This window comes from Mycteria americana (assembly GCF_035582795.1).
Source record: "Mycteria americana isolate JAX WOST 10 ecotype Jacksonville Zoo and Gardens chromosome W unlocalized genomic scaffold, USCA_MyAme_1.0 Scaffold_32, whole genome shotgun sequence".
Taxonomy (NCBI): domain Eukaryota; kingdom Metazoa; phylum Chordata; class Aves; order Ciconiiformes; family Ciconiidae; genus Mycteria; species Mycteria americana.
In genome coordinates, this window is record NW_027445438.1 from 43,073 (window position 1) to 70,070 (window position 26,998).

The 26,998-nt window shown below is 37.6% G+C and overlaps 1 protein-coding gene across 1 annotated transcript in view; it reads left to right on the plus strand.

The window, feature by feature from the left end:
• LOC142403043 (E3 ubiquitin-protein ligase UHRF2-like) overlaps nt 1–26,998 on the plus strand; it is a 112,270-nt gene that overhangs the window by 38,546 nt on the left and 46,726 nt on the right. Inside the window, exons 4-7 of the mRNA XM_075489154.1 lie at nt 8,781–8,999; nt 18,176–18,285; nt 23,257–23,443; nt 26,549–26,672. Of these exons, the coding sequence (XP_075345269.1) occupies nt 8,781–8,999; nt 18,176–18,285; nt 23,257–23,443; nt 26,549–26,672 (640 nt within the window). The remainder of the gene's footprint in view (nt 1–8,780; nt 9,000–18,175; nt 18,286–23,256; nt 23,444–26,548; nt 26,673–26,998) is intronic.

Genomic DNA, 26,998 nt, shown 5'->3' on the forward strand with positions numbered 1-26,998 from the left:
GTTCTCCTTCACTGCTTGTTTTATTATCCAGTCTAGAAAAACTGTCCACCAAGAAGGCTACAGTTGAAGGACAAGTCTGTTGTAATGTTTTGAGATGGGGTTGGGAACATGGAGTAGACCTACGCTTTGTTTCTGAGACTTCGTGTTACGGCAAAGATCGTTTGATACCCAGCTGTTGTGGCAGGTCCAGTCTGACAACGCATACACACAAAAAGGGGGGGGGGGGGGGAGAAATCAAACATTCATTTTCTTTCTGTTTACATATGGAACTGACTACTCAGTGATGTTTATTCAGGAGATATGGGAAAGCTTTTCACCCTTGATCTCAACATGAAGCCCTCCACTGTCATAGATCTAGTTCTTTGGACCAAGCTTCCTAGTACAGGTCTATTTCTCCTAGCTGTCTTCAAACCCCAAAGATCCCACAGTTCTCCACTTAGAAAGAAACAGCTCTAGATCTCCTTTTTTTTTTTCTTCCAGTTTTCCCATTAGTATTGACACTGGTCAATTCAAGAGCAAGTCAAATGTTGTCCGACATGATATATCTCGCACCTCTGTAGTCGAGAACCTTAATCAGCTTTATTTATACTGGAGCATGATTGTGTTTTTCTTGGGGGTGGGGGAGAAGATCATGCTAAGAGGTCCTACCAACCTCCTTGTAGGTATTGAAAGGCTGCTATTAGCTGCCACCACCACCATCCCCCCGCCAAGCTTTTCCTTCGCCTGACTGAACAGAGCACATCTTGATGGCCATCTTGCCAGCCCTCCACTGGGCTAACACCAGCTTGTCAGCATCTTCCTTGCATTGAGGAACCTAAACCAGACATAATATTCTGGATATGATCTAGCAAGTGCTGAGTAAAGGGAAACAGTCACTTCCCTCGATCTATTGCCTATGCTCCTGTTGATACAGCTCAGGATGCTGTTGGCCTCCTTTGCTGCCAGGGCACACTGCTGGCTCACGTTCAGCTTGCTGTCTACCAGGACCCCCAGGTCCTTTTCTGCAGAGCTGCTACCCAGCGAGTCACTCCGCAGACTGTATTGTCACAGTGGGTTGACCCTGGCCAGCAGCCAAGTACCCACACAGCCGCTCGCTCACTCCCCTCTCCCACAGGACGGGGAGAAAGTAGAAGGAAGGCGAGAAAACTTGTACATCGAGATACAGTTTAAAAGGTGAAGCAAAAGCTGCGTGCGCAAGCCAAGCAAAAAAGAGGAATTCATTCACCAGTTCCCATCAGCAGGCAGATATCCAGCCACTTCTTGGAAAGCAGGGCCTCAGCACACATAACGGTTGCTTGGGAAGACAAACGTCGTAACCACAAACGTCCCCCCCTTCCTCCTCTTTTCCTGAGCTTTTATTGCTGAGCACAATGTCACATGGCATGGAATATCCCTTTGGTCAGTTGGGATCAGCTGTCCCAGCAGTGTCTCCTCCCAACTGCTTGCACACACCCAGCCTACTTGCTGTGGGGGCACAGTGAGAAACAGAAGGCCTTGATGCTGAGCAATTACTGCATGTAACTTCTGTTGTCTCTTGAGGATCACCATAGGATTTTAAAAGAAAGTCAATAAATAAGAAAACTTTTACTAACCATACTTGTATCTAGCAATATTTTTTTATTTGGGTTTTACTGACATGGATTCTTTAGTGAAAGTGAGAAAACTGAAAATTTTACAGTATTTTATTAATTCTTTAGCCTTTTTAAGAGTATGGTTTTTTCTCTTTTATTAGCTTGATTTACATAGCCCTGCATATTCCCATTTCCTGCTACCTTAGTTACATACTTTTCTTGTATATTTGAGAGTTTAGGTTTTAATTTAACATTGTGGTGATTCATATAAGTAACATGTTTAAATATAGGATGAAATTTGACATGGAGCAAGTAGCACTACCTAAATTGAATCTTTTTTCTCTATGCTTATTTTGGTTTGTTATTTAGGACAAGTGAAAGGGAAGGAGAAAAATAGTCTAGATGGTAGAGGTCATAAGATGGAAAATATACTATTTTTTTGTGGAATTACAGTATTAGATATATCTCAGGTCAGAAGTTTACTATAAAAGTACAATTTATTCCTTACATGATGTAATGAGGAAGAGCATTATAGTGCTTATGTACTTAGACATGATTCCAAAAGTGTGAGTTAGACTCAATCTCAAAGGCTTGTGACAAATGGTCTTCCAGTTATAAAAAAGTATCTGGATGTTCAATCTGTGATGATGGGTATTGACAAATATGAATGCTAGCTGCTTCTCTCCTGTGTCCCATTGAATATAAATGTTGGTGTGCCTTAGCCTATTGAAAGGATTCCTTAGACCAGGCTTAAGGTGTGGTAACAACTGTAAAAGCCTCTGCACCTGGTAGTCTTTTAATAATGAGACTTCTTGCATGTCGGGCAGAAATTGTGAGACCTAGAGGCGGAAGATATATTCAGTCGACACACTTTTGCCATCATATCTATAAAGTTAGAGCACCCCATTACTAAAAGTTGTGGAATAAATAGAGAGATGAAGTCATGTAAACAGTGTAGTTTTTGCAGTACATAAGAACATCTTTGTTTTTTATCCTTGATCCAGCTTCTAGATAATAGAGGTATTGATTTAGACTAAAACCAGATGAATGTCTTGATTATTCAAAAGTAGACTGGCTTTTTAATTTCATGAGGTGAATGGTTAAAAGGTTACATGTGGGTTTTTTTCTAAAGAAAATATTACAATTAAACTTTCCTCAAACCATGTCACTTTGAATTTTTCCTTTTTTTGTAAATCGGGAACTTTTTTCTTAAATTGATGATACTATCTGAGATCAGATGCATGTCTGTGCTGGAAGAGAGGAAGGTAAAAAATGACTGTAACTTCTCATATAATGACTTCAGGACTAACTTGGCATCCAGAGAAAAGCATGGAGTAATAAGGATGAATATTGTTCCTTTACAGTTCTCCTGTGGTCTGGAAGTTCAGAAGTCAGGCACAAATGAGTGAAGAGAAGAGCTCCCAAGTGTGCTTTGTTTTTGTTAATTTTCTTAATAAACTCCTGGAAGACATGTAGTTCAGAGCTGATGAGTTGTAAAAAAAAAAATTCACTTTCAAAAGCCTGATTGTTTGGCAGTTGGATGTTCCATTCTAGAATTTGCATGATTTCTAGGAATTTTTATCTGTGGCCATCTGAAAAATAATTCATTTCAGAAGAAATTCTGTCCTCACAATAGACCTTCAGATATGCACTTGGAAGCAGCATCCATTAGAGAGGTATGTAAAAGGCCTCTTGAAGCATCAAGCATCTTGTGAAAACATAAAGTCAAATCTTCTTTACAACATTTTACACATGGAACCGGAAATCTGGATTCTGAGAGGGAAAGTTTCACCCATTTTTAAGCTATCCGTTCCTCCAAAGGAACGTTTCTCAACTTAAGTCTCTGAGCAGGCAGTAACAGAAGAAACTCAATGATAACTACCTTCTTTTTTCTTTTCTGGAGAGCAGCTATTTTCTCTTCTGTCTGTAAAATGGGATATTTTGGGTGCCTGGTTTTGATACATGATCTTATTCTATTCATGCTGCCCAACAATCTTCTTTCTTTAGATTCTTTTCGTTGGATGCGTCTCAGAACAGAGATGGAATAGCTGTTAAGGATAAAAATGCTAGAAGTGCATCAGTAATACATCGCGAAAGATTCTTTTCAGAGTTCTTACTGGGATAAGAAAGATGGCACAGAACTGAATCTGGGACAACACAACTCTTAGTGTTGAGTAACTCTTATGTACCAGAAATGCTATAAATCACACTTGTTTAAATCATTTGCTTGATAATGACATCAGAATCTTCTCAATGTATATTGGTTATCTTTCTAGCCACACTTATATATACTGTTTATAGTTATTTTTCAGTAGATATTTCTACTGTGTGCATAAACTATATTTCTACTTTGTTTTTATGTAACATCTTTAGTATTCTGAAGTTTAAGTCCTGTTTCAATTTTGGAGTTAAAGTAAACAGGTTCTCCCACCACTATATGCTACTTTCTCTTTTTCCATGATTCTTCAAATAATTCTGCAAAAAGTTTTATTGCAAGATAGGGGCTAAGTCCAATCAGTATATTAAACTCATCTGTTTTAGTTTTTGGAAGTCTGTTGAACTATAATGCTATGTCATTATCCAGGCTCTGTAATAAAAAAGAAATAATCTTACAGTTGCTTTATGCATCATTTTTATTACCTGTAGATGAATCCATTTTATTGCTTCTGTGCATATTTTAATTTACAGTAATTATTTTGATTATCACATAGCTGTAGAATAGTTGTTCTTTTGAAGGAAAACTGCAAGACAAAAACACAAAAAACAAGTAAAAAAAAAGTTTTACAAAACATGAAGAGTTATCTCCCATGAGACTGTAATTTGAATAGCAGCTCTATTGCAAATACCTCTCTTACGATGTTATTATTCATATCCTACAGTTTGATAAATTAGAAAGGAGCAGTAAATGGTGGGGAAAACCACTTTTTTGCTTTAGCTTTGTTATTAAGGATAGATGTGTTTATTATTGGGCCATTGTTTTAAATAAAGATACAGACACATTTAAACTATTGTGGTTCCTGGTGTGGTGTGGTGGGGTTCCCACCCCCCCAAATAAACTTGAATAATGTTTCAACAAATTCTAGCCAAATTCTGTGTAGCTGTCCAGTAGAAGGCAAACAATACTAGAGAGACAGTATTAGTTCTCAGTTTTTTCCCTAACTCATCTATGCAGTAACAAACCAGGGTGTAAGATTTAATAGAAGATATCTAAAGCCAAAACCCATTTAGTTAAAAGAGAATGTTTCAGTTCATGTCAGTGGACCTTGAATCAACTGTTGAAGAGTAGACATATGACTTTGTCAGAGCCCTCACATTTAAGCTGCTATCAGCAGCAGAAATTTCTTAATGCAACAATGAAGTAAGCTATTTTTCTGAAGACCTTTGAATTATCTTGAGTGATATACTACATGACTGTCATACTACAGTCACTGAGTCATACTTTCCTTAATAAGATTAGAGTTTTGCCATTATGGTCTAACAAACTATGCTATTTGTTATAGGACTTAAATACTATAAAGCATGTGTGTGCTTGTTAAAATTCCCAGAAATAAATAAATGATGGGGAATTAATTTAAGATTTATCATTCATATTAATATTTCTTTAAAAGAAACAGTGTTTTTAATAGCAGTTGTCTCCAGGTAGTAGGTGCTTTCTTTTCATCTTTTAAACCTGTGCTGTGACCTGATTAAAACATCTAGTTTTAAAAGCTAGTACTATTTTTATGGTGGAAGCCTCTTTTTACTGTGCAGCATCAGAAATGAACTTAACTAGAATCGATGGGGGAAGGGGATACCAACAGGAGAGCTGAAGGTAAGCCAAGGGTTGGCATGACATTGCCTGAGGGTGGCAATGCTAGTGGGAATATTTACACTGCTCCAGGGAGAATGGAGGGCTCAGGAGCACATCTGAAATGCTTGTACACCAACGCACGCAGTATGAGAAACAAACAGGATGACCTGGAAGCATTGGTCAGCTCCCAGAGCTACGATATCATTGGTATTATTGAGACTTGGTGGAATGAGTCCCATGATTGGAGTGCTGGGATGGAGGGCTACAGGCTGTTCAGGAGGGATAGGCAAGGCAGGCGAGGTGGAGGTGTCGCACTATATGTAAGGGAGAGGTTTGATTGTACAGCCCTAACAGTTAGCGGTGATGTGGTGGAGAGCCTCTGGGTGAGGATTAGGCGGATGGAAAACAAAGGAGATGTTGTAGTGGGTGTCTACTACTGATCACCCAGCCAGGATGATAGCACTGATGAGTTATTCTATAGGCAATTAGGAGAAATCTCTGGATCGGTAGCCCTTGTCCTTATGGGAGATTCCAACTTCCCAGACATCAACTGGGAATACCATACTGCTGTGATGAGCAGGTCTTGGAAATTCTTGAAGTTTGTGGGAGATAACTTCTTGTCACAAGTACTCTGTGAGCCAACTAGGAAAGATGCCCTCCTAGGCTTGTTGTTTGTGAATAGAGAAGGACTCGTGGGAGATGTGATGGTAAGTGGCTGTCTTGGCCACAGTGATCATGAAATGGTTGAGTTGAAAATTTTCAGTGTAATGAGAAGAAAGGTCATCAGAGTTGCTACCCTGGGTTTCAAGAGCGAAAACTTCAAGCTATTCAGGGAGCTACTTAGCAGAGTACCCTGGGAATCTGCTTTTGAGGGCTTAGGAGTCCACGAGTGCTGGTCAGTCTTTAAGAAGCACCTTTTAGAAGCACAGAAGCAGGCAATCCCATTGTGTCAAAAGTCAAGCAAGCGGGGCAGAAGACCAGCTTGGCTGAACAGGGAACTCCTCAAGGAGCTCAAGAGGAAAAAGAAATTGTATGATCTCTGGAAGCAAGGTCAGGCTTCACAGGAAGATTACAGAGCTGTGGTTCGTATATGCAGGGAGAAGACACGAAAGGCCAAAGCTCAATTAGAGCTGAAACTGGCCAGTGTTGTGTCAGACAACAAGAAGGGCTTTATTTAAGTATGTTAATAGCAAGAGGAGTTCTAAAGAAAACATTGAACCAATACTTGTTGAAGATGGTCACTTGACTAATAGGGACGAAGAAAAAGCAGAGGCATTCAATGCTTTTTTTTGCCTCAGTCTTTAATAATACTGATAGACCTCGGGCTGCCTGGTCCCCTGAGTCGGAGGACCACGAGTATGGGAACAGTGACTTTCCATTTGTGGACACTGAAATTGTAAGGGACCAGCTGTATCAGCTGAATGTTCACAAGTCCATGGGGCCTGATGGGATTCATCCCAGAGCACTGAAGGAGCTAGAGGATGTTACGGCAGGACCCCTCTCGATCATCTACCAAAGGTCTTGGGAGTCTGGGGAGGTCCCCGCTGACTGGAAGCTAGCCAATGTTATTCCAATTTACAAGAAGGGCGTGAGGGAAGACCCAGGAAACTACAGACCTGTTAGTCTAACCTCAGTACCTAGAAAAAATTATGGAGAAGATCATACTGGGTGCTACTGAAAGGCATTTAAAGAACAATGCAGTCATCAGGCACAGTCAACATGGGTTCACAAAGGGAAAGTCCTGTTTAACTAATTTGATATCCTTCTATGACAAGGTCACCCGCCTAGTGGATAAAGGGAAGGCGGTGGATGTAGTTTTTCTGGATGTTAGTGAGGCTTTTGATACTGTCCCTCACAGCATCCTTCTGGACAAGTTGTCCAACTGTGGGATGAGCAGGTTCATGGTGCACTGGGTGAAGAACTGGCTGAACGGCAGGCCTCAAAGGGTTGTAGTGAATGGGGCTACATCTGGCTGGCGACCAGTCACCAGTGGTGTTCCTCAAGGTTCAATTCTAGGGCCAGTTCTGTTCAATTCTAGGGCCAGTTCTGTTCAATACTTTTATCAGTGATCTGGATGCAAGAGTTGAATGCATTATTAGCAAGTTTGCTGATGATACTAAACTGGGAGGTGCTGTTGACTCTCTCGAGGGACAAGAGGCCTTGCAGAGGGATCTAGATAGATTGGAGCATTGGGCAATCATCAATGGCATGAAATTTAACAAGAACAAATGCTGGATTCTGCACTTGGGATGGAGTAATGCTGGACACAAGTATAGATTGGGAGAGGAGTGGCTGGAGAGCAGCTCTGCAGAAAGGGATCTGGGGGTGCTGGTTGACAGCAGGCCCAATATGAGTCAGCAGTGTGCCCTGGCAGCCAAGAGGGCAAATCGCATCCTGGGGTGCATTAAACACAGCATAACCGGTCAGTCAAGAGAGGTGATTATCCCACTGTATTCAGCATTGGTGCGGCCTCACCTTGAGTACTGTGTGCAGTTCTGGGCCCCACAATTTAAGAAGGATGTTAAGGTCCTTGAATGCATCCAGAGGAGGGCAACAAGGCTGGTGAAAGGGCTGGAAGGCATGTCCTATGAGGAGCAGCTAAGGACTCTGGGTTTGTCTAGTTTGGAGAAAAGGAGGCTGAGGGGCGACCTCATTGCTCTCTACAGCTTCCTGAGGAGGGGAAGTGGAGAGGGAGGTGCTGATCTCTTCTCCCTGGTATCCAGTGACAGGACGCGTGGGAATGGCTCAAAGCTGCGTGAGGGGAGGTTCAGACTGGACATTAGGAAGCATTTCTTTACCGAGAGGGTGGTCAAACACTGGAACAGGCAGTTAGCCGTTTTTTTAAACAGTGTTTTGTAAATGGGATGTGGACTTGTGCAATCTTCATCATGAGATTTTTTTTATACATGATGTGTTTGTAGGGTTGATTTTTTTTTAAATGAGCTAACATTGTCTTAGCTATGTTTTTACTGAAATTGGTGGAAATGTAACTAATGTATGAAAGCCAAGTTAAACTAGAATTGAGCCGTTTTGAAGATTAGAGTTTTAATCTTTGTTACTTTTTCACTGTTGACTTAATTAGGTCCTTTGACTTTAATGAGAACAAATTTGATCTGTGCGTATGTGGAAACTTGAACTTGAACTTATAAAAAGAAATCATCAAATGCTCATGGATTTTTTTTTTTCTTTGGATTGCTGGATGCTTTTTCTGCTATGAGATTAGTCAAGTCACTAGTCTGCATTTAGATTAATAAATAATTTAGAAAAAACATACTAGATCAAATTTTTAAACAGAGTTAAGCATTAACACTCCCAAAAGTTATTTTGAAAATTGTGCTTCTGAAAAACGTTGTCTTTAACTTACTTCTTACTACTTTGGGAGTACTAATTGTCACTTCTGTTCGGTTTTGCCTTTCAAGGTATCCAGAGAATGGCATAGTAGAAATGGACACCAAAAATCTTCGACCACGAGCAAGAACCATTCTGAAGTGGAGTGAACTAAACGTGGGTGATGTGGTGATGGTTAACTACAATGTTGAGGCTCCAGAAGAAAGAGGATTCTGGTTTGATGCAGAAATTACCTCTCTGAGAGAAATTTCAAGGACTAACAAAGAGGTTCATGCTAAAATTCTGCTGGGGTAAGATTTCTTTGGCTAATATGGAAAGTCTGCATTCTTAAACAAGCAAACAAAATGTAAAGCTTTTAGTTCGTGTTTGCTACTCATCATTAGATTAACTTTAACATACTGTATTTCCACAGCTGAGTCAGGTCTGGGGTTCAGGTGTGAAGGAAATTCCTTTAGAACCTTTGATATGTGCCTTAATTCCCATAGCAGAGTCTGTCATTTCTCAGTAGATCATGATGAACATGCTGAGACGATACTCGCCTGATCAGACTGTCCTTTTTTATTGTTAAGTCATGGAAGCACTATCTGGACTTGTTAACCAATCATCACATCCCATGTCTGCTTCCCCCTCTATGCCAGTTCCATCCTTGGTGTGCACGGGACCCAGAAATACCATATAAGGCAATACTAGCCCCCTATTTCCACCCTTGCTTATGCAACTCAGTGGGGGAAAGGGTGGTCATCTTGTCATGGCGGCATAAGGCCAAGACCGATGTCAATGCCTCCCACCTCCCCAAGGGTGTCAGGTGCGGAGGGGAGTTTGGTCATGGAGTGATGAAGGGTTAGAATCAAGGCAGTCAATAAGGTGGTGCGTTGAGAAACCATCAGAATAACGCGAGCCAGAAGCCAAGTATGAATATATAATATGATGACTAGAACAAGTAAGAAACCGCTCAAAATAAGGATAACAACTAGGGGAATGAAGTGGGACATCCCCATAGCTGTGGCAGATCATCCTAGAAGGGATTCCCACCAATTATATTTGACTATTTTTTGAACACATTCCAGGATTTGTTTTATCTCTGTGATATCATGGTGGACAGCTATTAAAATTTGTTGTGCCTGCTCCTTTGCCTGTTTCAACAGTTGATATAAGTCTTCATGTTGCAAAACCCATTCAATCAGAGACAAATTCATATCAATAGGGGTAGGGGTGATGTGGTGGTAGAGGGTATAGTTAGTTGACAGTACTTGATAAATGATAATTGGGGCAGTATAGTTAAAATCACATCCAGATAGGGTTGTAAAATAACAGGTACATAGATTAACTAACATAAAGTATGCTTATATGTAGTCAATATATACAGAAGGACATGAAGATCATAAAGATACACAGCTGTTCCAGACATAGACGAGTATGATCTCAGTTCACTGGGGTCTATTGAGAAATGACAGAAAGGGGAATTAAGGCATATATGAAGGGTTCTAAAGGAATTTCCTTCACACACGATCTCCAGACCTGGCTCAGGGATGCAAGCTTCAATGTCAACCGATTGCCATCCTTTCGTTCCTTGCCAGGCCCATTGTTGATGATCCACGGGATAGATCATGGATCTGGCAATATTAAAATAGTGGATTCCATGAGCCAGATTTTCCCATTTGTCCTGAAAATTTAGTGAACCAAGAGTCATAGAAAATTGGGATTTCTTCTTCGGAGTAGCAGGATGTCAAAGGAGGCAATCTGTAAGAAAAGAACAAAATGCATCCTGTCTAGGCTACAAGCAAAGCTAAGACAATGTTAGCTCATTTAAAAAAAAATCAACCCTACAAACACATCATGTATAAAAAAAATCTCATGATGAAGATTGCACAAGTCCACATCCCATTTACAAAACACTGTTTAAAAAAACGGCTAACTGCCTGTTCCAGTGTTTGACCACCCTCTCGGTAAAGAAATGCTTCCTAATGTCCAGTCTGAACCTCCCCTCACGCAGCTTTGAGCCATTCCCACGCGTCCTGTCACTGGATACCAGGGAGAAGAGATCAGCACCTCCCTCTCCACTTCCCCTCCTCAGGAAGCTGTAGAGAGCAATGAGGTCGCCCCTCAGCCTCCTTTTCTCCAAACTAGACAAACCCAGAGTCCTTAGCTGCTCCTCATAGGACATGCCTTCCAGCCCTTTCACCAGCCTTGTTGCCCTCCTCTGGATGCATTCAAGGACCTTAACATCCTTCTTAAATTGTGGGGCCCAGAACTGCACACAGTACTCAAGGTGAGGCCGCACCAATGCTGAATACAGTGGGATAATCACCTCTCTTGACTGACCGGTTATGCTGTGTTTAATGCACCCCAGGATGCGATTTGCCCTCTTGGCTGCCAGGGCACACTGCTGACTCATATTGGGCCTGCTGTCAACCAGCACCCCCAGATCCCTTTCTGCAGAGCTGCTTTCCAGCCACTCCTCTCCCAATCTATACTTGTGTCCAGCATTACTCCATCCCAAGTGCAGAATCCAGCATTTGTTCTTGTTAAATTTCATGCCATCGATGATTGCCCAATGCTCCAATCTATCTAGATCCCTCTGCAAGGCCTCTTGTCCCTCGAGAGAGTCAACAGCACCTCCCAGTTTAGTATCATCAGCAAACTTGCTAATAATGCATTCAACTCTTGCATCCAGATCACTGATAAAAGTATTGAACAGAACTGGCCCATAAAAAAAGTATGCTCCCATTCCTGATATGAGACTTGTGCACCTTGCCACCCCTTGCTACCAAAATGAGGATTGCCTTTTCAGGAATGCCCAGGGCCAAATAATCTTTCCATGCTTCAAGGTGTTTTGGGTCGGGGCCCTTTTGCACAGGCTTAGGGGGATTTTTAACTACCTGGACACAAGGGGGTTTGGTGGTAACTATAGCTGCATCTTCAGGCAGATGGGAAGAAAACAGAACGGGCATAGCAGAAACTACCTCTTATAATACCTGGGTGCTGCACCTATAAAGCAAGCACCCATTGACAATAAATGGGCTCTGAGTGGATCAGGACCCTTTTTGACTAGTGGGTGCCACTGAGTCTCAGTGGGACATCCCCATAGGTCTTCCTTTATCACAGAATCACAGAATCGTATAGGTTGGAAAAGACCTTTAAGATCATTGAGTCCAACTGTAAACCTAACACTACCAAGACCACCACTATACCATGTCTCTAAGCACCTCATCCAAACGTCTTTTAAATGCTTCCAGGGATGGCAACTCAACCACCTCCCTGGGCAGCCTGTTCCAATGCTTGATAACCCTTTCAGTGAAGTAAAATTTCCTAATATCCAGTCTAAATCATAGGGGCTACATCATAGGGGCTACATCTAAAGTGCAATTGATAACCAACCTATCTATGTGGAGTAGGAAAAAGAGAAAGCCTTGATGCTGTATAAGCACTGCTCAGCAGTAGCCAAAACACTGGTGTGTTATCAACGCTGTTTTAGTCACAGATCCAAAGCACAGCACCATGCGGGATGCTATGAAGAAAATTAACTCCATCCCAGCCAGCCCCAGTACACCTGTTTAATTTTAGGAACTTGGGTATAGTTCTTCAGAAATTCAGTAGTTTTTTGCAGAAATCCCCATGACAACTTTAAATAGGCTGTGACATCATTGCTTATTTTCCCCATCTTAAAGAATGCAGTCTTTACAGTTTCCTTGAAGAATTCACTGCTAGCCTTCTCCTCTCTTGCTAGCTTTCTTTGTCCCTTTGACACAGAGTCCTTTTCTTACCATATCATATTCACAAAGGAACTGAAGGCAGTTGGATTCAGTCTGTTGTCTCCAACTCTGTAGGAGGATGGAGACACGGGGATGCATGTGTTACCAAGAGTGAAACTGATGTTACAGTGTAACTTGAAGTGAACATTTCTTTTTAGCTAAGAAAAAGTTTGCTTTAGTGGTGGCACCTCCTAAATTTCACCACAACAAACAGTATTGTAATTCTAAAAATGTTTTCCTTAAAATGATTTTAACCATTCAGATTTTAGAATGCTTTGTATTGTAAGAATGGAGGAATGTTTAATTTTTATGAACATTTCTAATGTAGGACATGATTGATTGGGAGAGAATGGCAGAATATTTTTATGATGAGCCACAATTTAATATTTTGCTTACGTACCAGAAATAGTTGCATTTTTTAAATGTGGAAGATGTTGAGTTGGTAGCTTTTGCAAGCATATGCAAATCTTTTTTGAGTATTGCTTTTAAATTTAGGTTTACAGGAGTGATTTAGATGAAATATTTCAGTGTATTATGGCTTCATATGATTCAAAATGTAGAGGAGGCATATGAATTCATTTTGGAGACAGTTGTCATTTAAGAAAAACCACCCTCAAATCTAAAACAAGACGTTGAAAAGGAAGTTTGAATTATTAACCACAAACTTAGCAAGGGAGAAGTATTCTTTAAAAGAAAAAACAATCCAGAGACCTCAAGATCATAGGATAATTCAGGTTGGAAGGAGCCTCAAGAGGTCTCTAGTCCAACTTCCTTCTCAAAGCAGGGTCAGCTATGATGTTAGACCAGGTTGCTCAGGGCTTTATTCAGTCTGGTCTTGAAAACCTCCAAGAATGGAGACTGCACAACCTCTCTGGATGCCTGCTCCACTGCTTGACTGTCCTTATGGTTTTTCCATGATATTTATTGTAATGCATTTAATATGTGTATGACATTTGATGAACTGCAGAAATGGACTTCATGACCTTCTGCAAAACAAAACTGTCCAGAGGTTGATTTATATGAACCTCAGGTATGAACCTCTGATTATTGATAATGTTTTTAAAACTGCTCTTTGGGGTGGATTTTTTTTTTTGTGGCAAAGGTTCTTTTGTTCCCTCCCTCCCTCCCTCCCCCATTAAAATGGGTTAACCAGTATATGCTTTATATTGGCAAAACCAGTTAGATATTTCAGGTGGTGTCTACATTATCTAATAAAAACTCTTTATTTCAGTTAGAAATTTTATGGTTCAATTTTTAATTTTTTTTTAAACCTAAGTAACCTGATAGTTATGTTTAAATTTTGAAGATGGTAAGTAGGTATGACTCCCCATAGAATTCTTATTTCACTACCCTCTGGAAGAAATTTGAAAAAGCCACAATAGAGAAATACTGTATTCCAGGATGGTGAATTTATTTGGCCAAATGAAGTCCATTTTCTAAGTAGAATCTTATTTATTTCAATGAGTATTCTGCCTGACTAAGTGTTCAGGCTTCATTGATGTGTTAATAGCTTATACATGTGGCCAATCAACTATGACAGTATGCAGAAAGCAAAATTTTCTGAGCCCTGATGTTTCTTATGATTCATCAGGTATAATTCTGAGTCACCTGAATTACCCCAGTCATTCATCTCAAATAATGGTAAAAGTACAAGAAGTACAACTTCCTGGAATTGATAAACTTGTGTAAAGAATATGCTTCAACAGGAATTACTTTATTTCAGGTATTTGGGTTTGTAAAATCAATCCTTTAGTGTTAGTGTTAGTTATTAATTCTTTTCAATAAAACCTGTAATTTATCATGAGAGACTTATTTTTAGGTGATTAATTATTTGTGAACTACTTAAGAAAAAAACTTGACAGGCAGTAAAGGGAGGCAGAACACCTACAGTTGTTCCATTCACTGACTCTTTCTCTCTTCAATATTAAGTTTAAGAGGGCTTGAATGTTCGATTCAAAATAATACAACTTTTTATTGATCTTTATTGCTTTTGACAAAGGTGTCATTGAGTTGCTGGCACAATGACAGGAAATAACAAGGGCATGTATGTTTACACTGTATATAGTGATGGTGTAGAGTCAGTAAAACTTGTGATGAGGAAAATATATTTTTTACTGTATTTTTGATGTGCATATCTGTTATGTGGTATTTCTTTACTCATTTCTCAGTCAAACCCTAGTGGAAAAGTCTTGAAAATTTGTCATCATTACTTCATTTTTTGGAAACCAAGATAAATTAGAGAACATTATCAAAGAGAAGAGCGAAACTGAACAAAGACCCCCCAAAAAATCATTGCAACAGTAGATCTAACCATATATTAATAATTCTCATTTGTTCTATATCTACACTGCAATTAGAGGTTGTAATTGTAGTGTTTCTAAAGCCTATCTGAACCGGACTTAATGCAGCTTAAATACAAATATCAGCAAAGCTGTGATGCTATAAGCACAGATCAAGTCTGCCCAAGACTGTAGGACTCTTATGACTCCAATCATACTTCATTATTTTTAGTTCAGATGAGTCATTCCTGTTTCTCTGATACCCCAGAGAACTTGCCAACTCAGTTTACAGTATCTCTGAAATTCATCTATTCTTCCTTTCTTTGGGAAGTATTTCTTTCATGGTGAAAGCAATTATTAGTAATTAGGGTATTATTATTTTTCTCTCTGAACTTTCAAGGAAGCATATATGTGCCTGTTGGTGGAGGGTCACTGTGAGACAAACCTCTCATATTTTATCCAGACTTCGGTAGCTGGCTGACAATGAGAGTCACAATACCAAAAAAGTTCAAATGCTGCTTTGTCTTTGTTGTTTGCTAGACTTCAAGGTTGATGAACTCTCACTTTTTCTTCACTCAGTTAATATATTAAGGCGTTTAGAGGTTTGAATTTAGCAAGGGCCTCGCTCAATACCATGAGTTGTCTTATTTAAATATTTGGATTAATTCAAGGCTAACAGTAAAATCAGTTCACTACAGATTCATTATACATCTTTCTCCAAGCAAATATATTATGAATTTGAGAAATTCATTAGAGTAGCAATAATGGACGGTAGTAGTAAGGTGTCATGGTTTAGCTTCAGTCGGCAACTAAGCACCACACAGCTGCTCGCTCACCCTCCCTCCCCAGTGGGATGGGGGAGAGAATCGGAAGAGCAAAAGTAAGAAAATTTGTGGGCTGAGATAAGAACAGTTTAAGAATAATAATAATAATTGTTATTAATAATATCAATATTATTAATAATAATAAATTGTAATGAAAAGGAAAACAACAAGAGAGCAAGAGAGGAACAAAACCCAGGAAAAAAAAACAAGTGATGCAACTGCTCACCACTGGCTGACCGATGCCCAGCCAGTCCCCGAGCAGCGATCGCTGCCCCCCAGCCAACTCCCCCCAGTTTATATACTGGGCATGACATCATATGGTTTGGAATAGCCCTTTGGTCAGTTTGGATCAACTATCCTGGCTGTGCCCCCCTCCCAGTTTCTTGTGCACCTGGCAGAGCATGGGAAGCTGAAAAATCCTTGACCAGTGTAAACATTATTTAGCAACAACTAAAACATCAGTGTGTTAACATTATTCTCATACTAAAATCCAAAACACAGCACTATACCAGCTACTAGGAAGAAAATTAACTCTATCCCAGCCAAAACCAGGACATAAGGATCTTGAAATATGTCATAGTTTTATACTTTAATAATCTGTTAGTTCTACAGATTGTGTTGGGCTTTCTGCTCTTAATCAGTGCTTTTCCAAGCATTTTTGCATTTTGTAGATCGCTATCTTTTTATTGTGTTTTTACATTTAACCTGATGGATTTTGAGCCTTTCTATCTTCCTCATTTAGACACAACTTCTGCTTTTTGTAGGATGCTTTCTTGCTTCTTGTAATTTCCATTTCTCTGCCGTTTAGCCTTGCTTGGATTCCTTTTACTCACTCTTGATATTTTGATAGGTGGTGTACATTTGTTCTTAGTGTCAAGCATGTTGTCTAAGTAGTCTTCGCACTGCCCGTACAGATTTTACTTTTAATTATTTTTTTGAGGAAGCTTTTGTATTTCTATTTAATTTTCCTTTTTGAAATTGAACATAACTTGGCTTTTCTTGCTCTTGCAAAGATACTGAATTTAAGTACATCATTACAGAGCAACGGAATAATGCAATGAACCAGGTGTTGCATAGTGGACCAAGTCACTCAGGACCAAGTCAAGAGTTCTTCAGCTTTTGTGGATTCCTGGCTAGCTGCTCCAAGGAACCATCATTGGCAGTGTCTAAAAATTTAATCTTGACATCGGGTCTAGTACCTGATCTAGTACTGTTATGTTTCCTTTCTTCTTAGTATGTCTGATGGCCTTCAACATCTCGTAGTTGCTATTATCATGTTGTTTGGGTGCACAATAATGCAGTCCTAATGCTATATTTTTTTCTATTTAGACCTGGAATTTCAGTTTCTATAGATTTTCTTACTGGTGTTTATACATATTCATGTGGTATAATTCCATATCCAAGATAATATCTTTCTTTCATCTAACACCTTTGGTACTTACTGCTTGAGCTTTGAAGACACATTTTTGTTGAGATGCAGAATGTTACTTCTGGTTCATTTCTCAAAATAGCTCTCATAACATAGTGGCATGTGGTCTAACAATTTGCTGAAACATTCTTGACCAACTCTATTAAAGTTCACTTGTCAAAAAAAACCTGTCTATAGACTTCTTGCACACACACGTAGCTTATTTCCCTATAGGTAACAAAGCTTCTTAAAGGGAATCCTTGATTGATGTGATTTAGAGCCACTCATCATTGTGATTATCTCCTGTCCCAAGGTCCTAGTTGAGATACAGTAGCTAAATTCAGCATCTAAGTAATCATAAACAGCAAGGTTGGAAAGGACTGAATGAGTTCCTCTTAGACCATTCTTTAAGATAAACTGTACCTGTTGTTATTTCTGAAAGGCATTTGTCTAACCTGTTACTAAAGACATCCTTTTCTTGTCCCCTCTTTCTTCTTTCCCTTCTCTCCTCCAGCCAAAAATTCCATTTTACTAGCTACTAGGAAAGTCTCATTTGTAGCTGCAATGCCTGATTTATGCTGAAATTGTCAATACAGTTTATTTCTCAACAAAATTTTATGTTACTAGTTTAATACAGTATGCTTCAGAATTTAAATAGATGCTTACTAATGGCCAACAATTTATTGAATTTGTGTCTGTTTTGACTTTTCCATATAGATCTGCCTAAAGTTTAAGATATATTTATATTTCTATATTTTGCATTATACACACACAAACACACGTGCGTGCACATGGACACAAATATGCATGTATACATATATACTTTCAATTCAATATACTTTCAATTCAAAGTTTCCTGTTATTTAGAAGGAAAATGAGGCATAACTGTGTGTTGGTTTAAGACAAAATTGCTGTTGTGGTGTGTATTATATTAGAAGTATTCTTAGAAGAATCAAGCTGGACAATGAAACATTGTGTTGGGATGTTCTTTATCTGTGCCACTAACTAGACTGTACACTGTGTTTTGATTTTGCTACATTAGAGCACTGCATTGAATTTTGTTTGTGAAGTCAATAAAAACTATTTTATCATTGATAAAACAGATGCCAGTTAACTATATTACTTTGCTTAGGGTTTGCCAATTATAGAGGCTAAGACTGATAAACAGAGTTCAATGTAATTTATTATATTTTTATTTTTCAGAGGCCCAGAAGATGCAATAAATGACTGCAGAATCCTTTTTATAGAGGAAATGTACAAGATCGAAAAGCCAGGAGCTTATCCACTGACATTTGGAGATGGAGATTTCAAAAGTATGCTTTTTTAATTGTATAATTAAGACTGTTAGTTAAATATTTGAATGGCATTTAAAAAATTAAGGGATCAGAGCACAGAATTAATTTAATTAAGGTTTCTTTTGTGTGTAATAAAAGAATTGTTATTACACAGATTTTTGGTTTGAAGTTGTTACTATAATGTAACTTTATTACATGGCATATTGGAATAAATTTTTGATGTAATATATCAACACATTAGTGCTATGAATATAATCTCATAAGCAGGTAAATGGCTGATATTTTAGATGATCTGTATGGAGTGAGTTCATAGTCTGAGATAAGTTCCTAGGCAGGTATCCGAATCACAAAACTTACTATCATAATTGACATCTCATTTGAATTCTTAACAGATGCAAAAGACTGAAAGAGTCAATACTGCGATCTTTAACCCTGGCATTATCTAAGAATGAAAAATCATTAGCTGTGTAGAGCAAGAAAGTGTCAAGCTTGCTAGAACTATGAAAAAAACAGATATATTTGATTTTAGATTATTATTTGACCACTTATGTCCTTCTGAACACTAAATACACCATGTCTCCTCCCTGCCCCCCCGAAAGGGCAGTTCTCTAAAAAGCAGTTTAACATTGTATCCTAAGTTTAAAAATATGTGAAAGTTAAAGAACAGGAGTTATAAGACAGTGTTTATAATGGGAACACTGAGAGGTTGATCTGTGGCATTATTGATAGATATTATGAATTTTAAAAGAAGCAAATTTATTGCAGTTTAGTTTTCATTTATAATCTAAGGCTAATATTTGTGTCATCATATGTAGGTGTCATTAATACACAAGACTTTATTTGCAGTGTACTATTAAATAAATGATGTCATATTAAAAATGTGTTTTTTAAAAAAGCAAATTCCATTTGCAAATGTATTCATAAAAGTAGAAATGTAATTTTCAATAAATGAAGGCATTTCAAGCAATTTATTTTTTTCATTATTATTTATTTTTCTCAGATTAGTCAATGAAAACTAACCATCCATTCCATTTATGTTCTCTTAGTCACTTTAAGGGTGATTCTCAACATTTTAAAATAATATTTTTGTGATAAACTGACAGTTTGAGAAATTTTTAAATTTAGAGATAGTGTAAAACCAAGTTATATTTGCTTTGCATTTATGTACCTAATTTATATATAGAGAGAGTATATCTCTAGTTTACAAAACTGATTTTGCAGGGTATGTAAATTTGTCATGCTTTATTTAATTACATACACCCATACAGTGCAGTGGAATTAAGTTTAAAGTTCTGTTTTATGTAAATGATTACTTTATCACTAACTTTAGGTCATGGATTAGGCTTCAGGCCTTATTTATTTTACATTCTATATTTTCCTGCACTGGGTTCCTGTTTTATTGTATAAGAATCAAGTTTTCAGTTCCTACTCATTTTCAGTTACTACTGTCACGTCTTATTTCTTTAATTGTCTCCTTATTTGTAACCTGTTCTCAAACCTCTCACATAATTGATATCTTTGTATAAATCTGCACCTATATGGTTTTTATGCAATTCTTGATCCCCTTTTCATTTCTTTCAAGATTATTTTTTACAAACCATCATAATTAAGCGTAACACAACAATATTAACTTACATTTTAACCTCAAAGATTTAATTGTTAATTTACTGCTGGCTATGTAACTTTATTCCTTTGTCTTCATCTACTTTTTTTCCCCCAAAGTCCAGCTTCCTCACCACACTGTTTACTTCATTTTCTCCTGCTGTTATTCTGATCTTTTTTTTGTAAGCTGTCCTGAATTTGTTCTGTGAAACACAATGCACTATAGTTTTCTTATTGCTTATGGCTCAACTGATTTCTTTGTTGCTCCTCTGTATTTGCCTCCCTAGTCCTACTTTACATTTAAAAATTAGCCATCTAAATACATACAGCTCGCTCACTTAGTTTATTTGTATGCTAAGAAAAACAGTACACTGGTATTTTTAATAACAGTAGCTAGAATTCAAAGAGAATGAATTGGCCTGAAATGCTCCATGAGTTTGTTATGGAGCAGGGTCAGAGAATGTGCTGAAATTAAGAGCTCTAGAACATATTTTAGATGCTTTTATACAAAACAGAACTGGTCATCAGCATGTTACTTTAACTTCCATCAGAATCTAAATTTGTACTACAAACATTAGATAAGTTTTTTCCTACAAAAGAAGGGAATATGAAAGAATGTATGCAACTAAATTTTACAGTGGTGGTAGGGGTGAACAGGCTCATCTCTATCCGAACAACAGTGCAAATAAAATCAATGCAATTTGAGTTATTAAACCAGTTTAAAATAGAAATGGGAAAAGGATGTTTTCTGGCCCAGTCCTTCCCCTTCCTCTCGCTGAGTTTGCTTTGAGGTTCCTCTGTTAGAGGACATGAGGAAACTCTTGCAAATTGATTGTTATCAGTAATAAAAATGGCTATATATTTCATTTTTCTCATCTATCTTAAACTTTTTATTGTATCCTTTTACCTTTGTCCTAAAGTAATAGTAGTAACAGGAGCCAAATGTTATCTAGTAGGCCTCAAGATATATCACTTCTTTTAAAAGTAAGAAAAGGCTATTCTTAATTTATAGCATTTCTGACAGTCTAGAGCTACTTGGGAGCGTCAGAAAACAGTTCTGTTTATCCAAGTGAATGATATAATTAAATATTGCAGTAGTTCCAGAGAACCAGAAGATCAAGTTGTAAACTTCATAGGATGGTTGAAGAAAATGTGATATGGGGAAAAGAGAAGCTAATTTAAACTTTGACTCATACTACTCATTTGTCCATTATTATCAAAGGTGTCTTGGTTCTCTAGCTCAGTGGATGCCAAAGTGGGGTGCATGCACCCCAGGGGGTGTGCAAGACAATCCATTGGGGTGCAGGGAAAAAATAATTTTTGTACTGTTGAAAAATAAAATAAAATAAAATAAAATAAAATAAAATAAAATAAAATTTTAAATAGTGTTTATTTCATCTTTATCTCATCCTTTTTTAATTTCTTCTTTTGTGTATGTTTTATAATGTACATAATATATTAGTAGAGTAGTACATGTATATAATTTATAAATAAATATACATATACTGAGGGTGCATGCTCAAAAGTTTTTTACTGATGGGATGCGCAAACAAAAAAATTTTGAGACCACTGCTCTAGCTTCCTGCTTCCAACCCAAACTCTCAAACAATCATTCCAGTTCCTCCTTGTCCTCTGATTCAAGGCCCATTTCTTCACTGAAGTAAGAAAAATGTTCCTTCAGCTGTCTGGAAGTGTTCTGGTCATCACATTACTTATAGTTGTTGTTATTATTATATCCTGTATCACATCATCATAGTTTAGTTTGTCAGATTCACTTCCGTAGCCTTCCTTATGGTTTTCACATGGAAATACTCACTCCAAAATTGTTTTCCTTTAATGCTATAGTTCTTTGAGCTGTGGTCAAGTGCTCTTAAGTCTTCTCTTCCTTGTTTCAGACTTCTTTCAGACACTTTCTGTAATAGTTAATTCTGCTACATCTATTCAATTTGCCTACTCTCTCCTTTGCATCTAATATAAGACTATTAAATGTTCTCCTTTTTCTGTAAAGGCATTTCTTACCTTAGCTGAGGAACCAGTACCTATGCTGTTACTATATGAAGGATACGTTGGTCCAAATTCCCAAATGAGCAGAAACAGAAGGGTAGCATTAATTCCATTTCTGTAAAAAGAAACTGTATGAAAATTGGTGATCTGGGATCATCTGTCGTCCTTGATTAATAATTCTTATATCCACCTGGATATTAATTTTTTAGAGGGATGGAGTTTTTCTGAGTTGTAATTTGCTCTTCATAGGTCTTAAGCTATCCATTTAGAATTTATTAATATCTACATTTAAGAAAACTCCTGCTGAAGAATGCGCCAAGATCTGATCTGTAGGAAGAGTATACAGGTGGAGTAGTGGTGGTGAGGAATCAGAGAAGCTGCTGATTGGTCACTTTCATTGTTGCTTGTACATGCGGCAGAAGAAATTCCATTAGTCCAGGGAGTCAAATGCCTCATTATAAAAGCATCATTTTCAAATAGGGACAGTGCTCATATGTGTAAAGAATTGAGTCCTATTGATGTAGTAATGCATAAAAGCAGTAATTTGGTCATTTTACAACACTAATGTAGGCTGATCCAAGTGCTTAAGTTTCAGTAAACCAACATAATTAAATGTATTCTTTCATTTGGCTGTTTGAATTAAGAGGAAAAAATGATTTATTACTAAGAATAAAGATGAAACTTGTCTATTTTTTCAGATTTAAATAAAAATTATCTTGAATTGATGAAATTAGAATATAACTGTATTATTCTTTATTTATCAACCCTGTGCCTTTTTTTAAATTACAACACTATAAAGGACTGTAATTTCACAGTTGTGTTCAAGTCCTTCTACAGACAGTCCTGCCAAGGCAACTTGCAGAACAATATATTCTCATGACCTAGTCCATCAAAATGAGTCTATTCATTCACATTAATAAGTGCTAAGTCTTCATAAAATGAGTCAGTTATTATAATGGACTCAGAGCAGTCAAGCTGCCAGTGAATTATGTTGCCACTGTTTGAGTATGTAGAGCTATTTTCTTTCTTTTTTACATACCCCACGCCCCCATCCCCTGATAGCCAGGGTAGCAGAGCAACAGGCTAGATTGCAACCTAACCTGGAAAATGACAATGACCTTTTCATAAATGTGAGGCTGAAGAACACAAGTTGATATTGACAGTAGCTGCTTAGTCATGTAGTAATACATAAGTGTTATATAGGTATAAACTGCTCCTGTTGGCTTGATCTTTTTAAACCCAGACTTCATTGTAATAGCAAAGCTACTACATCCATGGCATGTTCATGTGGGCACACACATATATATTATTCTGCCATTATGCTGTATTTATAAATCTGAAATCAGTTTTCTAAGACCTGTGGCTTTTTATCTTTTTTCATAGGAAAGAGTGGCCCTGAATGCAAGCACTGCAGGGCTGACCCAGATAAGGAATGTCGCTTTTGCTCCTGTTACTTGTGTGGTGGAAAACAGGATGCTCACATGCAACTCCTTTGTGATGAATGTAATATGGCTTATCATATATACTGCCTGAACCCTCCCTTAAGCAAGATACCAGAAGATGAGGATTGGTAAATATACAAGGATGATTTACTTATGTATATTCCCATTCTACACAAGGTACCTCTTTGTTATTTGCAACTAGAGGAATTACTGAAGAGCTTTTATATTTCTGGTATGTTTTTCATCCTTGCACTGTATGTAAACATATTTACATTTTATGTTAAGATTCTATTTATAAATATAATTCATAAACTATTGGTATTGAGTATTATTGATCATTACAGAATTTCAGAAATTAGCTTGTTCAGTTTATGACCTCTGTGACATTAACTGATGTTATTAGACTTAATTAGCACCACCTACAGTGGTGCTTCCCCAACCTTTTGTTTGTTTTATTTGGGCTTCATCGTTGCTTCTCCTTTAATCCTTTTCTTTCCCCTCAGTCTCAGCCCTTGTTGCTGCCTCCTTGCCCTTCCCTTATCCTATAGCTGCCTCATTCATTTTTTCTGCTGTGAGAAAACCACTACATTACTCCTCCCCATTTCCAGTAACTCTAGCACCACCAGCAAGAAAGCCAAACTAGTAGGCCTTGGTGGACTCAGCTAACTCCATTCTGAGCTGACTGCATGGAGCCAGCATCAGCCCATTGAAGCTTATCATCTCGAGCTCCATGCCACATCTCACCTGTATCAGTTATGTGCAACTCATACCATTTGTACTTATAACCTGCTTGTAAAATATATTAAATGCTAATATTTTATAAGTGACTTATAAATAGAACTTTAGAATTAAGTTTTCCATTATGAATACATCAATAGATGTCTATGGACATGTTTTAAAGAAAAACTTTGAACTGCACTTTGTGATAGATTTTAGTGGAACTACACACTTCAAATAAAATATTTTAAGTACTTTAGAAGTTTTAACATTCTGTGGAAGTAAATAACTTAGTGTACTATATTACATCAGCTGCCTCATATTGAGTAAGTTTGTTTATAGTTCAGTGTCTAATGCTCTACCTTTTTTCCTGGGGTAATATATTTCAGTTTCCCCAGACTCCAGTTATATTTATACCTATGTGCAACTTCAATTATGACATTTGGGGGGGGGGAGTTAATTGTGTATATGTGCACACTGAGATGCTTCTGCTGATTTAAAAGGAAATAGACATTTCCTTTTGAATATCCTGAACTGAAAAGAATTTTACTCATATTTGATCTGTTTGGAGAAACTGCTGAATTTGAACACTATCTAGAAAATATTTTCAATGAGTTGTTGGGACTAAATATAGCAATTATTGTCTGTGTGCTTCCCATTTCTTGTATATGCAAAATGATTGTGTACACAGGTATATATAATCTTTATTCAGCAGTCTTTGTTGGGCAGCATGTGAATCCCAGCTATCCCCAGGTTCTCTACTTTTGTGCACAGAAGACTAATCTGCCCCAACAACCATTCATTTCCTACTAATTGCTTATGGAAATGAGCTGAAGATCTTAGTGCTTCCAAATCATGTGTTGGAAAGTGTTCTCTGCTATAGCACTTCAGAGTTGGTCACGGTCCTTAAACAGTGTTCTTTTGTGACTGTGCTTGACTTTTGGGTATAACAACTGAGAAGTTTTTTGACTACAGTCATCCAGAATATTAAAGGGAATATTATTTAGGATCTGTCCTCTGACAGTGCATCCATTCTTCTTCAGGTCCCCTTACTCCTAAAAGACTCTATACCAGTACTCCAGCAGCAAAAAGTAATTTTATGTTCCAATATTAATCACAACAAGGTTACAAAAAAGAAAATATACATGCTCCAAGTTTAATTTTTTAAAAAAGAACAACCCTCAAAACATGTTTGAACAGGAAAGAACATAGCCTGAATGTCAATGTCCAGGTGGAGTTTGCCTAGTGGAAAATTATGGAAAATTTCTTCTTTACCTTTAAATTGAACAGGTATGATTTGGAAATGATTGTTTTAGTCTATATTTTTCAATTTTTAGAAATTTAGAATACTTTTACATTATTTCTTGGTTTTGGTGTAATAAGCTGCTTTAAGAGTACCAAGACCCCAAGTGTTAAACTGAATTATGAATTGTGACTGTGTTCTGCAATAAGTATCTGTATGAATTCTAGGTTGCAAATAAAAACATGATTTGAGGTAGCTCCCATCTTCTTAGAGGGTTTAGAGGATGTACACAGGCAATTCTTGTGAAATATCTGTACACAGTGACTTGTTGCCCTATGGTAACTAGTTCTGTTCATACTCAAAGATAAAAAGTATGTAGTAAAAGTAAGGCATTAGTAGTAGTAGTAATCTAAATATATTGTTGTTATTATTATAGATCAGACTTCTTCCACTAGTGACTTTTGGACCAAACTCAGCCCATGGAAGCCAGAAGCAATGGCAGTTGCCTTTGCCTTGGCACTCCTGGAGTGGGAAAAAAGTGCTGTTAGAAGCAATAGAAGGATCTGTGTGCTCCCTTCCTCCCTTTGCCTTAGCCACCGTTTCCTACAATCTCCTATCCTTTTTCTACTGTAATGGTTTTACGGTGGCTGGAATGAGTCCCAATGCCATATGAGGCAAAGAAATATATAGAAATGGAGTTTAATACTCTTCCCATTTGTTGAGTACTGAGTCACATCCCTGATGCCTTAGGCATGATGGGGTAGGATAAGGATGCATGTGTACATGTATGCATGTTTTGTGGTACCCTAGGGCTGTTCCACATCCAGCTGTCTGAAGTGAGATTTGGTGCAGTAAAAGCAGATGATGAGTGGGCAGGATGTGGAAATTAACCATGAGCATTAGTCAGCAGTATACTCTAATCTCATTTCTCCTCTCCCCTATGTGATCTGAACAAGCAAGGAAAGGAAGAGAAAATGAGGAGGGAATACAGGAAACGTGGGGACCTCTCGTACATCGCATGAGAAAAGAAGAGTGAAATGTTTCGCCTCTACCACCCTACTTTAAAAAAAAAGTCTTGTTTTAGAAGTGAACAGTATTTGTTCTTGTTGAGTTTATTTTTTCAACCTGAGTCCTCAGCTTTTAAAAACTGTCATATATTTGCTAGCTTCAAAATATTTAGTCAGGATGAACAAATTTGACACTATTTTGCTTAGAAGAAATGTATTGCCATTATTACTAAGTAATAAAGAATTTACTGAAACTTTTATTTTAGGTATTGTCCTTCATGCAAAAATGATTCTAATGAAGTTGTAAAGGCTGGAGAAAAACTCAAACAGAGTAAAAAGAAAGCAAAGATGCCATCTGCCAGTACTGAAAGCCAGAGAGACTGGGGCAAGGTAGAGTGTATTTTAATTTAAAAATAGCTCACCATTCATGTATGTGTTACATCTTTAGCTACGTTTACATATGCATTACACAAAATTCAGTACAGGATTGAACAGACTGTAAAGCAATGTCGAATCCTGTACACTATCTACTGAAAGTTAAAACATCTGAAGAATTATTAAGATGACTAGAGGTAAATAAAGAAATGAAAATTAATGAATTAATTAAAACTCCTGTTGACAATTTTTATATTAATATATTTTGAATTGTTTACTATAATGGTTGGATGCCTTGGTATCTGCATCAGCTTTTATCAATTATTTTAAATATGATAAAA